The sequence below is a fragment of the Heterocephalus glaber genome, unplaced genomic scaffold, assembly GCF_053883595.1.
Source record: "Heterocephalus glaber isolate CG9 unplaced genomic scaffold, H.glaber_assembly_v1.0 deba00000122, whole genome shotgun sequence".
NCBI lineage: Eukaryota > Metazoa > Chordata > Mammalia > Rodentia > Bathyergidae > Heterocephalus > Heterocephalus glaber.
Genome location: NW_028258138.1, coordinates 27,578,138 through 27,592,160, shown reverse-complemented (window position 1 = coordinate 27,592,160; position 14,023 = coordinate 27,578,138). Strand labels below are relative to the sequence as shown.

Genomic DNA, 14,023 nt, shown 5'->3' with positions numbered 1-14,023 from the left:
TCACTCGTGAATCTAATGGGATAATTGTGTTTGTTTCATTGGATTCAGCTTTACTCTGAAAAACAAATTCAATAAACCTTATATGTCTCATCTTTAAATTAGAATTATTGTGGTGTGGTACATATAAAATCTTATTCATTGGGTCTTATAATAATCGGCTATGCAAGCTATAATCACCTTTGCTGCACTCAGTTAAATCTTCCTGGAACAGGTGGTAAGATTCTGGAATTGAGAGTCAGGTGGAGTGAGGAGAGGTATAAATCAAGGGTTACTTGGTGTATTCTACCTGGGATAAATGGGACTGAATATCAAGGCCATGTCTGCAGCCTTTGCTGATGTAAGTGTGCTGCCAAAGCATCCAACTGCATTGCAGGGCAAAGGACTGGAGGAGTCCTATGATTTTTCAGGTTGAGTAAATGACAAACAGGTGCAGCCCTAACTCAAGGCTTTGGGAGGAGGAACTGGAGAGCCAGCTGCAGGTGTTGAGGTGCTTTAAAAGGAAACAGTAAACAAAGAAACTGCAAGCAAGTCCCAAAAGCCAAAAGTACATTGTTGGCAAAGAATCAGCCAAATTCATGCCCCAGTTTTATGTCTCCCTGTCACACTTCTGTGAAATAGGGTAGTACCTCAAAAGCCAAGCATAGAGATGTAGACAGTATGTAAATTACCCAGGGATGATGCTCAACATTAACACCGGAGACTCAGTGCTTCCAAAGGATGCTTTTAATTTCTCTTCTATTCTTATGACTAATTCAACTCGCGATATCCAGACAAATAACTGGCTTGAATTTTCTTGGACCTGCTTTTGCACATTTTTCCTTCCTTCCTTCTTTTCTGCCTTCCCTTTTTCCTTCCTTCCTTTTTCCTTCCTTGTGTTGGGAATTATACCCAGGGCATTTTGTCTACTAGGCAAGCAATCTACCACTGAACTACAGCCTTAGTGCCTTCTGTACATTTTCATTTGTGCTCCAGTGCTGACTTTGCAAACTATCTTTGTGCAAGTTAACTAAAAAACAAGAGTAAAGAAGAAAAGTTGAGGACAAGGGGATAGAAAGAAAATGAGAGGAAGACAGAGAGAGAAAAAAGTAGGAGAAAAAAAGAGAAGTAAGGCATGGATGTATAAACTTCGACTCTGGCTTTCAGAATAGTTTGATTGAACCATTTGTGGCATATAAAGACTTGATACTTGAGGACTGGAAAAGATAGGTGGGTGGGACTGAATGACTTGCAGGTCTGCCTGGGATGGGAGAGTAGAGAAGGTTGACAGAGAATTGGATTTTTTTGCATGGTGCCAATACAGGGCTAACTCCAAGCCTGCAGCTCCTTGCTGAATGAAAGCTACACATATAGGTATTTTTAAACACAGAAAAGAAAAATTAGAGGAGGATGAATTATTTTGTCTGAACTGACCTCAACTATTCCTTATATAGACAAAGTATCCCAGTGGTAAAAGGTTAGTTTCTTGTCACCCCTTAACCCTTAAGCAAAGGTTTAGGGATCATACCTTTGATCTTTTTTAGCTACTAAATGAGTATCAGTAGCCACTACCTCCTAGGTCCCAGAAACCAAAACTTATGTATGAATCAGTATTGAACAAAATTTGGCTCAATTTCCCTTGAGTTGGAGTGTGGAAGTCTGGGTATTTTCAAGAAGATTGATGTTGATTTTATAGGTATTTTATAGGTGGTCAGGACAGCTTAGCTTACTAATAATTCCACTCTCCCTTTTCTACAACCCAGCCCCTCTCTTTAAATAGCTAACCCTTCAGGCTTACTAAACATCAGTTACTGAGTTGTTGAAGTTAAGTACAATGTGTTTATTTGGGAAGAAGGATCTTGAAAGTGCATGTAAATTGCTTTGGCTTCCAATTGCAGCAAAACATGCCCTAGCTACTCTGGCTGTAGAAATCATGCATAGGACAGGGCATCACCATCACTTAACTCAGTGCCACTGAGAGGATAAACATGGAGAAAGAAGAAGGAAAGGAAGAGAGAAGAGAAAGGGAAAAAAGTGAGCCAAAAGAGCAATAAGAAAAAAGTTCCTATGGTGAGGAACGGTGGGTTGATATCATTCATTGGCAGATGTGATGTTTAATGGTATCAGGACCAGGGCTACTTTTCTTGAGTGTACGCTTCAGAGCATTGTGTTGCCTCCGGAGCTGTAATTACAAAGTGTCACCTCTACTAGGGTCAGTTTGGAAGAGAAGAAAAGCCCTCCGCCTGGAAGGACAACCTCCCATTAGGGAAAGACAGTGCAAACGATCACAAATGCCCATCCCCATGGCAAGAGTAAGGGGGAGAGAGATCAGTTTTTAAAACTCCATTAACAAAGAACTTTACTCAAGGAGGAACTGTTAATAAGTAATGGAACAAAGTGCCTGTTATGGAGATTAAATGCCCCTGTGTCTAGGTACAAAGTTCAGGCTGCAAAGTGCAGCTGTCACCCTGTCTATAACCCCTCGGCAGCCTTAGAACCTCTGGTTCAAAGTGTGTCTTGCTGCCTTCCTGTTACCAGGCTGCCCTGTGCAAGGTCCAGCCAGGGTTCAGAGTTCAGCGTCTGAGGCTCTGCTGACTGCCTCCTTTGTCTAGCTCGGGTGTGCTTTCCATAAGCCATGCACTGCTTATCTAAGACGATTATTACAGACAACTGACATTATTTTACCATATTCTTACCCTTATTCTTTATATGCAAGCTTAAACAATGTCAATCTATAATTTCTTGAGGATTTGTGTGTAGACAAAAGCAATCACTATTAGGATCTATTTCTAAGGAATAATCATGCTCTAAGCAGACACATAAAACAAATTCCCTTTGAAGTAAAGAGTTGTGAAGACAATTTCAAGATCCAAGAAATACTAGATTGAGCTTTTAAAATCTGAGCAAACTTTTCCTCCTAACAGTGGGTCAGCTCCACCCCTTTAAGTGTTCTTTTCATTTATCCTGTCAAGAATTAAAGGGAACTCACTTTTAAATAATTTCCATTAGTGGACTTGATCCTACCAAGATTCTTGGGAAGGTGGCAAAACATTAATTAGCACCCCTATTATGCAGATGAGGAAATTGAGACTCAAGACAGATTAGCAATTTGCCCAAGATTAGACTTTACTCTATGGCGAAATGGAGACTACAATCAGATGGTGTGGCCAATGTATGCATTGAGGATTCTGTGATCTCGCTTTTTGGACCAAATTCCATCATTAGCCGCACAGTGGTGATCCATGAAAACGGAGATGACCTCGACAAAGGTGAAAATGAAGAAAGTACAAAGACCGGAAAGGCTGGAAGTTGCCTGGCTTGTGGTGTGATTGGGATCACCCAGTAAACATTCCCTGCTATGTGGTCCAAGTCCTAGTCACTCGTGTCATCCTGCTAGCTGTAGAAATTTAACCTGAAAAACATTAAACATTGTAATCTTAAAAGTGGGGAAAAAAAGAAAAAGAAAAAGTAGGCGGGGGTAGACTGGTACCTCGCTCTGCTCCGTGCTCTCCATGGCGAGGACATTCACTGAGCCCTCACTCCCGTGTGGATCAAAGGTGAGTTGGGGAGGGGAGTGGCGCAGATGGGTCGAAACCCCAGAAAAAGGTCCTTCGTCTCGGCTTCCACCACGGCCACGAGAGGCCGACCCGTCAGTCCTGCGCGGTGCCGCTGGGCTTTGGGGGAACCTTGCCAAATGCAGCTGCCGGCTGGACTCGGGCCTCAGGCTGGGCTCCTCCGACCGCCGCTGTCCCCCAGGCCCCCCCAGAAAGCCAAGGAGGGGGCGGAGGGGGCCAACTCCAACGTGTTCTCCATATTCGAGCAGACCCAGATCCCGAAGTTCACGGAGGCCTTCGCCATCATGGACCAGAACCGTGACGGCTTCATCGACAAGAACGACCTGAGGGACACGTTTGCTGCTCTGGGGCGTGTGAATGTGAAGAATGAAGAAATTGATGAAATGCTCAAGGAGGCTGCGGGGCAAATTAACTTCACTGTGCTCCTGACCATGTCTGGGGAGAAGCTGAAGGGCGCAGACCCCGAGGAGGCCATCCTCAACACGTTCAAGGCCACAAACATCTGGTCCATCTCCTCCTCGGAGAACCTCTCTGCTTGCGTGGCCAGCATCTCCCGGATGTAGTCAGCCTTCAGCACGCCTTTGCTTTCGGGGTCGAACACCTTGAACTCACCCATTCATTCATTTAGGTATTTGGGAATTGAACCCAGGGCCTTTGCACTGAGCTCCATCCCTGGCCCAAAGGGCAGGGTCTTGCTAAGTTGCCTCCTCATTCTTTCCTCTCAACTCTTTTTCTATTAGACCACTGCTCCCTTTGATGCCCTGACACCAATTTTCTTTAGAAGGGAGTAGTTCTTTTGCATTCTTCATCTTTATGGAAGTGAGCTGAACCAAAATAGAACACAGTGGGCAGGCTGTTTGGGAAATGTGATTTAGAAAAGCACATCAGGCAAGGGTTCAGGAGTCAGTCACGGCCTGACTCCGCATTGGCCTAATGCCAGGCCCTTGTGATTCATGCTCCATCTCCTGGCCACAGGTGCCACAGGGACAGGATTTCAGCTTAGTTACGCAGTGGGTCGGTTAAGGTGCTGCTCCTTTCAGCGATAGCCTGGTTTAATATTTACCTCACAAAGGAGCACTGCCCATGGTGTTATAATTGTGCCCCAAAGACTTAGCACTGAGGATCTTACTTTCTTTTGATTCACGTAATCAAGATAAGATTTCCCTTTTCCATATTTTCTTTGCATTACAATACAATTTAAAAATCTTCAGCAGGAGGGCTGGGAATTTAGCTCAGTGGCACCGTGCCTGCCTCTCAAGCACAAGGTCCTGAGTTCAATCCCCCGTACAGAAAAATCCCCAAAACCAAAAAACATCATGAGCAGGGTTCTTTCCTCCGAAGATCTTCTCTTCAGTGTTCCAGATATTTACAGAAATGGTTCCTAGTAAATGTTCACACATATAAGTATTTTCATGGTTATTTACTGAGCCTTCATTGTGTATCTACAAAGAAGGCATAACATAAATTCAAATACATCTCATTCCTTGTCTGCAAAGAAAGAAAATGTAAGAATGCACACATGCAGTGACAGCAGAGCCATAAACAATGTACTAGGGGATAGGAAAAAGCAGGAATAAGGATTGAGTCTTTATTTATGGACAACCAGCACAGGGCCAGGCACAAGAATGGGTAAATCTATGTTAAGGCTTTTAATCCACACAACCAAACCAGGAGGTGATATTATCTTTATTTTATAGATAACCATATTGAATGTCAATAAGATTAAGACACTTATCCAAAGCCACATAGTCTGTAAAGAACTAAGCATAAGTTTGAGCTCAGTTCTCCACCTAAACTCCATCTAGAGGTTGGGAAAAACAATAAAACAAGGCAAGGAGAGAAAATAAATTATTAGAAAGAAAAAGAATAAGGATTTTTGCCATACTCCCAGTGGCAAGATGGAAAGGAGTCTCTGAAAGATAGAAAGCATTTAAAGACAAGGGTGAGCAGGTCAGAAACCAAAAGCTGAGATTGTTTTGAGGAAGCAAGCATAGAAATGTCAAGTACTAACATCTAATCTTTTTAAGGCATGATGATGGAGAGAAATGGTTGAACAAGTTACATTTTTATAGTCACCTTTTACTGGCCCTCTTTTCTCTGAACCTACCCCCATTAAAAAACTTTATTTTTCTCATTGTTTAAAATATAGGCTCCATTGTAAGGGCAGCTCTCACCTGCAATTTGAAGACATGTCCTAATGTAGATCTCTGGGCCCCGAATCTCTTCTCAGATATCGATTCGTATTTTTAGCTACTTATTCAGTGTATCTAACTGGACAACTCAGAGATTCTTTTGTTCCCTCCTCAAAACGTGCTCCTTCTGTACTTCCTGACCTCAGACCATGGCATCCTGTTCCTCTAGTCTCTATGACAGAACCCTTATTATTTGTCTTGGACACCTCCCCCACTGCCACACTATAAATCTACCACCAATCTCCGAGTTGTAACTGATATGTCTTGCAATATATATCCTTGTCTCAATACTTTTGCCCACTCTGTGTTTTGATTTTAGTATATGTGCTGCCGAAGTGAGCACTGTATTTTGATATCACAGATATATGTATCAAAGATACCTTAGCTCAAGTCTTCCTGATATCTTGCAGTGATAAAAGCAAGGCTGATCTGTTCTGTTATCTTCCACTCATGTCTCCCCACACCTGCCTACTAAAAATGATTTGAAAAGTCAGAGCAAATTGACTTAAAAATGATTATGCCTCTTTCTTGTTTTAAAACTTTAATAATTTCCATATTGCAATTGGTGGCCATAGACTCATGTTGGCCCACAGACATATTTTACTTTATTTGACAAAAGTGTGACACCATTGTGTTTTAAATTTTAATTCGTTGTCAATCTGTAAAAGTTGGATATTTCACATAAACAGTAATATTTCTACCTCTGGGGGAAAAAAGTCAAGATCAGGTAGTACTATGCAAGATTCCCCTGAACAGACAGGCATCAGATGTAGCTCCACAGCAGCTGCCAGTTAAAAGGGGCATGGCCTTTTCAGTTTGACACAGTCTTGATCATAAGTCATGCTGATAAAATATACCTTGACATGCATGATGTGATGAAAACAGTATTTAATCACTGTGATCCTCCTCTCCAAAACCCATAAATGCAGTTTCATAGTGAGAAAACTATCCAGAAACCCTCACTGAGGAGAATTCTACAAAATACTGGCCAGTATTCTTCAAAACTGACAAGTTCATCAAAAACAAGAAAAGTTTGAGAACTCTTACAGCCAAGAGGAGACTTGGTGAATAAAGGTAATGTGGTATACTAGATGGTATCGTGGAACAGAAAAAGCAAACAAGGTAAAACCGAAGAAATTCCAAGTAAGGGCTTTGGCTAACAATAATGCATCATTATTGGTTCATTAATTACAAGACAGACATCACACTATCATAAGATGTTAGGGGAAATTAGGTGCACAGGAACTCGGTATTATATTCACAATGTTTCTGTCAATCTAAATCAATTCTAAATTTAAAAGTTCTTTTAAAATAATTAAGTGGGTAGAGCACTTGCCTAGCATGCCCAAAGCCTGGGTTTGTTCCTCAGACAGCACTACCACAAAAAACAAACAAACAACAACAACAACAAAAAACCAAGAATGAGTGAATCCAAAATTAGTTAAGTTGTTTGTGGGCCTCCATCCTTCTGTCTAATTCCTCAATTTCTCTAACATTAGTATGAATTAGTGACTCAAGGAAGATACATAAAGTAGAGACTTTCAGATATATATGCATACACACATACATATCCTTTCATAAATTGATTACTTTTCTTACCTCCGTTTAAGTATGCACACATGCATACTTGAATATGAAAGATACTACAATGTGCATCTATAAAAGTGTGTATTTAGGAATTACTAAAGAACCAAAAGTCTTTGAGAATCAAAGGAATAAATTTCTATTGGTGAGGATTTAAGTGGTTGTCATTTCTGAATGTGGAAAATAACTTTTGACAGGAGTAGAAATTTTTCCCCATGATCTGATCATGAAATCAGCCCTGACTCTTAGTCAAGACATAAATAAAAGGAAAAAGATATATGGAAACAGTCGATGTTGTAGAAGGTGCTAATATTACTTTCCTTATGGGCACCTGGCACATAAAACATTGAAAAAGCAAACTCATTAACAAATTCAGAGATTTCCTCTCACCCCACCCTATAGAAATGCTCACGTTCCAAATTAAGAGATATTTCAATTAACCTATGAAGAAGGAAAAATATTCCTGTGATCCTCATGAATGCTCTGGTTTATACATCACTTTCACTTTATTAATTTCATTTTGTTAATTACTCCCCATGGTCACCTTAAGGGGTACATTGTTCTTTTCCCAGTTTTTCAAGGTGAAGAAATTTTGGCTGAAAGAAGCTCACTGACTTTCCAGAGGTTATCTAGGGATTCATTAACAGAATAAAAATTAGTCTGCAGTTAATGTCACTAAGCATTGCTATCCTCTACTTCTTCCCTCAATCCAAAGAGGCTCTAAATAAGGAGATAACATAATTAAGTTCCTTTAGGGAAAACACAAATGAATCAAATCTGCAGAAAAGATGAAGATAAATTCATCAGACAAAGTGAGATAGCTAAGGAATGCGTAGTGTTCAGGAGACAGCCAATTAGATTGCCATTTGTAAGTAATAAGATAGGGCAACAAGAAAGGCCAGGGATGTTGCAGTCTATCTTCAGAGATGGCTAGGATAGTCTGAAGAGAGAGTGAAGGTGCTGACAATACAACACATTGAGAACTTGCCTATCCTGGAGATTCCCTTTGAGGTCCAGGAACATCAAACCCAGAGTTTGAGGGCTCTTAAGGAGCAACAGAGGCAGATAAAAATTTTTAAAAGTGCTCTAGGGCTCCTGAGTTTCACTGTTTACCAAGCTCTAAAGGCAACATTAAGCCAAATGGAATTGACTTACTAAACTGGTAAACTCATACTTTAAGATTCTTCAACTTTGTGCATAGTTGTTGTTTTTTTTTTCCATTTGAAAGGTAACAGTGCTACTTGTATGTAAAATAAGTAACTTATACCAACAAGGTTGCTGCTACCTTTTCTCCACTGTGGCCTGATAGTCTCAGCATGAGAGGAGGAAAGTCCTGAGAATGCGGAAAGAAAGTCTTGAGAATTATGGAAAGTGCGATTTTCAAAAAAGTATGGGTGAAATGTTTGTGTACTGTTGGGGCTGAAGACCTCCAGCTCTCTTCCTTAGAGCATCTTCACAGGTATGTTTATGAAGTGATCTTTTTGTCATCATAGATTTGTAGAAGACAGCCCGATCTAAGGGGATGGCATTGAATTAAGTCTGTTAATTGAGGGTTCATTAGTCCCTTCGGATCAATATATTTCCCATTTGACAAGTGGATCGATAGCCACACTCTTCTTGAGGGAGGCAGAGCTGAGTGAGGAAATTGGGAAGAGTTAATCATGATCTGATAGGTAGGAGGTTAGTGGGTAGGAGAAATCTACTAAGGCCCATATGATTCCTAACGAAGAGAATACATTCCATATTTATGAACAATGGTTGTTAAGTGGAGACAAAGCAAGTTTTCCTGGGAGAATTTAAAGAGAAACTAACTTTTCCCCAAATCACTGTTCTTTAATCCTGATGCCCAGCATAGATGAGAACCATATTTCCACCTTTTCTATATTTTTACCTTCCACCCTTTTATATCACTATGATTTCATCTAATATTCAGTCCCCACTGAAAATGATTAAGTCTCCATTCTACTGTGACAAGAATAATTTGTCAATAGAATTACTATTGTAAGTGGATGAATATGTGCTTTCTTCTAGTACTGAGAGATTCAGAGTATCTGAAAAAATCATTTAATTGGTCAAAGAAATGATTTCAAAAAAGAAATACAGAAACTACCACAACTTGAGATAGTTCCTTCAGTTCAACCAATGAGGAGACCAAGGATATAATGCTGGAGCCTTGGTAAATATGTTTAGAAATAATGTGAGGAAAAGATTTAAAGAAAACTTATACTTGAGAATTTAGATAGAGAATTAGAGCTACTGAGAGGGAAAAGAAGATGAAGAGTTTTTCCCAGAAGAAAGTTTGATCAGCTATCTTGAGAAAGAAGGATAAACTCTTTCTTCCTTTGTCCTTTGCTCTGATCCTGGAATAAGGACAGAAACCCATCCCTCAAAGAATGCAAATGTAGTTCTTGCATGTTCCTATTGCATTATTTTGTCCTTTTTGGGAGTGACCATTTAAATGTTTATACAAATCTACTTCTCTACTTTGCATAATTCAGGCTTCGAAACCAGAGATTTTGGAAGCCAAGAGCTAATGTCTTTTACTTATTTAATAGAGAAAAGCACCAGATAAACAAGAATTACACCCACCATATGGAGAAAAGTCTATAATGTTTATGTTTAGTATTTGATTTCTATAACTTTTTAATTTTTTATTTTAATGAACATGATTTGACACAACAATAAAAAACAAACTTTTTTTAATATTGGTATTTACAACCACAGTGACTGTAAGAGACTAACACTGAACTGAAAGCTGAAGAAATTAGAGCCTCAGAACAGCAATTCATCAAAGCTTTCTTAGAAGTATATTATGACTTGGTATAAATGTTAAGGAACATAAAGATTAACCCAATTTCATCACAATGGACTTGACTGGATTTATTTTCTGACCCAATGTCTTTCTTCTGCACTTATGACATAGCAGATGAAAACAACACTGAGATTCCACCTCACCCCAGAAAGAATGGCTGCTATCAAGAAATCAACCAATAACAATGTTGGCAGGGTTGTAGGGAGAAAGGAACCCTTCTCCATTGTTGGTGGGAGTGCAGACTGGTGCAACCACTGTGGAAATCAGTATGGAGATACCTCAAAGAAGTAAGACTAGAGGTCGCATTTGACCCAGCTATTCCTCTGCTGGGTATCTTCCCAAAAGAATTAAAAGAATCATACCATAGCGATATATGCACACCCCTGGTTATAGCGGTACAGTTTGTAATAGCTAAAGCTTGGAAACAGCCCAGTTGCCCATCAACTGGAGACTGGATAAAGGAGATGTGGGTTTTTTTTTTTTAAATAAAATGTAATACTACTCAGCTATGAAAATGACAAACTAGAGACATTTATAGCTAAATGGATGCATATTGAGGACATACTCTTAAGTGAAATAAATAGGACACACATGTGTAAATACCAAATAATTTCTCTGGTGTGAGAAACTGAAAGTGTAAATAAGGATTAAAATGAATAATTGATAATGTGAAATAGAAAGAAAAGGTCCAAAGGGGTAGGGGAAGTTGGAGGGGTAGGGTAAAGGAAAGAAGGGAAAGGAAAAAATATGAGAAAAGGGAAAGGTGGAAGGGGTAAAGGGAGGGCAGGGGAATGGGGAAAAAATAAGAACCAAGATACATCATGTGAAGGTACAAGTGCCCCAATGATAAAAATAAATAAATAAATAGATAAATAAATAAATGTATTGTATACCTAAAATGTACCAATAAAATAATTTAAGGGGAAAAAAAGACATAGCAAAAAACATGAGGGTGTTCCTAACAGTATAGATTAACCAGAAGCAGGAATAGGCATGGAGACCCCTTTTCCCACTTGATTTCCATCGATCACCCCCATTAATGCTAATGAGAATGACAGGAATTGATCCATCAGCTCAGGGCATAGCTCCGGTTGGGTAGCTAAGTGAATACTCTAAAAAAAAAAAAAAACAACTTGCTATGCAGGCTCAGAATTTGTGCACAATCAGAATAAGGCTAGATACATTTTTAAAATATGTTAGAATCCATTTGCAATAGCTATCAACAATTTCATGCAACTAGTTTATAGAGTTCACTTACTAGTAACTAAAATATTGCAAGAAAATGCCCTATTGAATATTTCCAAAATCATTTTTGGCAGCATTAAACATAACTTGCTCATTGAAGGAATATATTGAAAGAACCATAGGGTTAAAGGCAGGATGGGATTTGTGAGATAGAGAATAAACATTGAACGAGGAGAGAAGATATATGGAACTGAACTATCTAATATGGTAGCTACCAGCCACATATAGCTATGTAATTGGAAATTAATTAAAATTAAATGACATTTAACATCATGTTCTTCATTCATGCTAGTACATGTCAAGTGCTCCTTAGTCTCTGTGTCTAGTAGCTATTCCTTCGAGTAGCGAAGATAAAGGGCCCATCCATAAATGCTTAAATTTCTATCGTACCATTGTTGATCCAGACCCTTCACCTCTGTACCCTTCTCTACAGTATATGTAATCTATAAATCATGGCCAACATGATACCAAGATTAAGAATGATCCTAGAAGAAACCAAAAAGGAAAAAAAGCCCAAAGGAACAAAATGCCTGAGATAAAGATGCTGCTACCATCAGCTGACTTGGAAGCTAATGAGCTGGTAACAATAGGGATGGATACAAACTTTGGAATCTAAATTTTTTGTGCATGTGAAAAGCTCTGAACTGACCACAGAGCTACTACCTTCCTAAGGGTTGTGCCCATATGTATGTATGGTCTGCCTGCACTTTATATCAACTTCTGGCTGCTCCTGTGGCTGCACAGCTGGTGAACACAGGGGATGAAGGTGTAGGAAAAATTACAAGCCTCTCATGGTCTGTACCTATATCTTGCCCAAATTCACCATTACTGTGGCTGCCTCACTATGTCAGCATCATGGGTTAAAGTCAAGGTTCAGGATCCACTGGGAGGACATGAGATACAAAATAAGACCTCAAAATTATTAGGCCAAGAGAATAAAAATGAGTTTCTACAAATGATATAACATGGTCAGCATCATCAGACTGAGAATTTATTTTATGAAATAAGTTTAGATGCCAAAAACATGTTTAGTTAAAATCTTATTTTTTTTTGGCAGCCATGTGATTTTCCAAATCATCTCTATGTAAGTACAAATGATTTTCTAAGCCATCAAATGTTCCCTCTTTAGAGCTGCACCCTCCTAGAATGGAAATGTCTGGTCCAACCTTTCTTATAAGAGGAGAGCTGGCATCCTCAAAGGAGGCTGTGCCTTCTGTTTACAAAATATCTAGTAAGAGGAGTGGTAGGTAGAGTGCAGTTATTTCTCTCTCTAACTGAAAGCAATTATTTCTTTTTTAAAAGGGACAAAAGAATTAGATTTGAAATAATTATGTTATTTTTATTTTGCTTATTGTTAGACACAGTGTTTAATAAATACATCCAGCTGATAATCTGATAACACAGATAAATAGTGAGCACTCTGCTTATACGGATCTGCTCTCTAGGAGTAATTATTCTCTATCAGGTTAGCATAGTTGGGTGCTGTGTTTCATCTTAATTTTTATTTTTGATGACCGGGCAAAGATGACATAATAAGAGAACTAGAGACTACATTGATAATGGAGTCTGAAGAATCCTCTTGTTTTCTATTCTTGCTCATATTGTTGCAATAAAAAATAAACAAAGTGAACATTTGTGGTATGTACCTGGAACAGGTGGAAGAAAGCAATGGCTTTCTTCAGCCAGAGGTGCTATATTCATTGAGTTAAGCCAAAAGTCCTCTGTAATTTGGCAGTAGTTTTGAATTTCAATTCAGAGGCTGCACTTTAAACTGCAGAGCCAATGTATAAGTGATCCATAACACATTTTGGCATATTAAATCATCTTTACAGTTCTAATATACCATGAAACCCAATTTACATATAACGTAGGCACACAAGATGAAAAGCTGAGAAGAGACTTCTGTTTCAAAAGGCAGCAGGCACACTATATTTTCTTGAAACACCACTAACTTCCATAAATCTGTTGCTGGAAACAGTTATTAAACTGCCAGGCTTTTCTTCTTTCTTCTCAAGCTTTACTTCCCCTCCTCTTCTCACACACCATATAGAAACTCTTTTCCTACTTCCCGTTGTCTTCTATTTTTCTTTTTTTTTAACCCCACAGCTCTTTTCCCTTGATCTAAGCTCCTCAGAATCATAGACCATGGTAAACTTGATTTTTCTCTTTCTGATTAGACTTGTAATGCATTTGGATTTTTAACTGCATTTATTTCTGTTGGTGGCAGCTGTGATAGAGTAGTGGAAGATGGAATGGACAAGGAGGCAGCTTCATCAGTTTCTAGATCTGATCGTACCCAGGTAGCACCTAGATAATAACATGAGCCCCGAATGTAACCATCTGGTATAATGTGCCACTATAAAATAAAACTAGTATCTATTGTCAGTATAGATAATAGACTCTCAATCCACTGTAAAATTATTATTAGTTATGTAGTTTACAGCCAAAGATATCACAGTATGGACAGAGTGCAAAAGTTGGCTTTCACCATCTCAGAATATATAATTTCTTTGCATTAAGCCAGTAAATATTAAAGTATTAATCGTGTTCCTCAGAAAAATAATGAGACTGTTTTATGTCATAATAGAATTAAAAGCAATGCCCTCAAACATCATTGCCATCTGCTTGGCATCAGATAA

At 39.0% G+C, this 14,023-nt stretch overlaps 1 protein-coding gene across 1 annotated transcript; it reads left to right on the top strand.

Moving 5' to 3' along the window:
* The first annotated feature begins 3,124 nt into the window (after positions 1-3,124).
* Positions 3,125-6,568, top strand: LOC101714346 (myosin regulatory light chain 2, ventricular/cardiac muscle isoform-like). The gene is made up of 2 exons (XM_004842205.4): positions 3,125-3,533; positions 3,800-6,568. The coding sequence occupies exons 1-2, from the start codon at positions 3,489-3,491 to the stop codon at positions 4,112-4,114; spliced, it is 360 nt and encodes a 119-aa protein (XP_004842262.1). The 5' UTR covers positions 3,125-3,488; the 3' UTR covers positions 4,115-6,568.
* Positions 6,569-14,023: the final 7,455 nt, after the last annotated feature.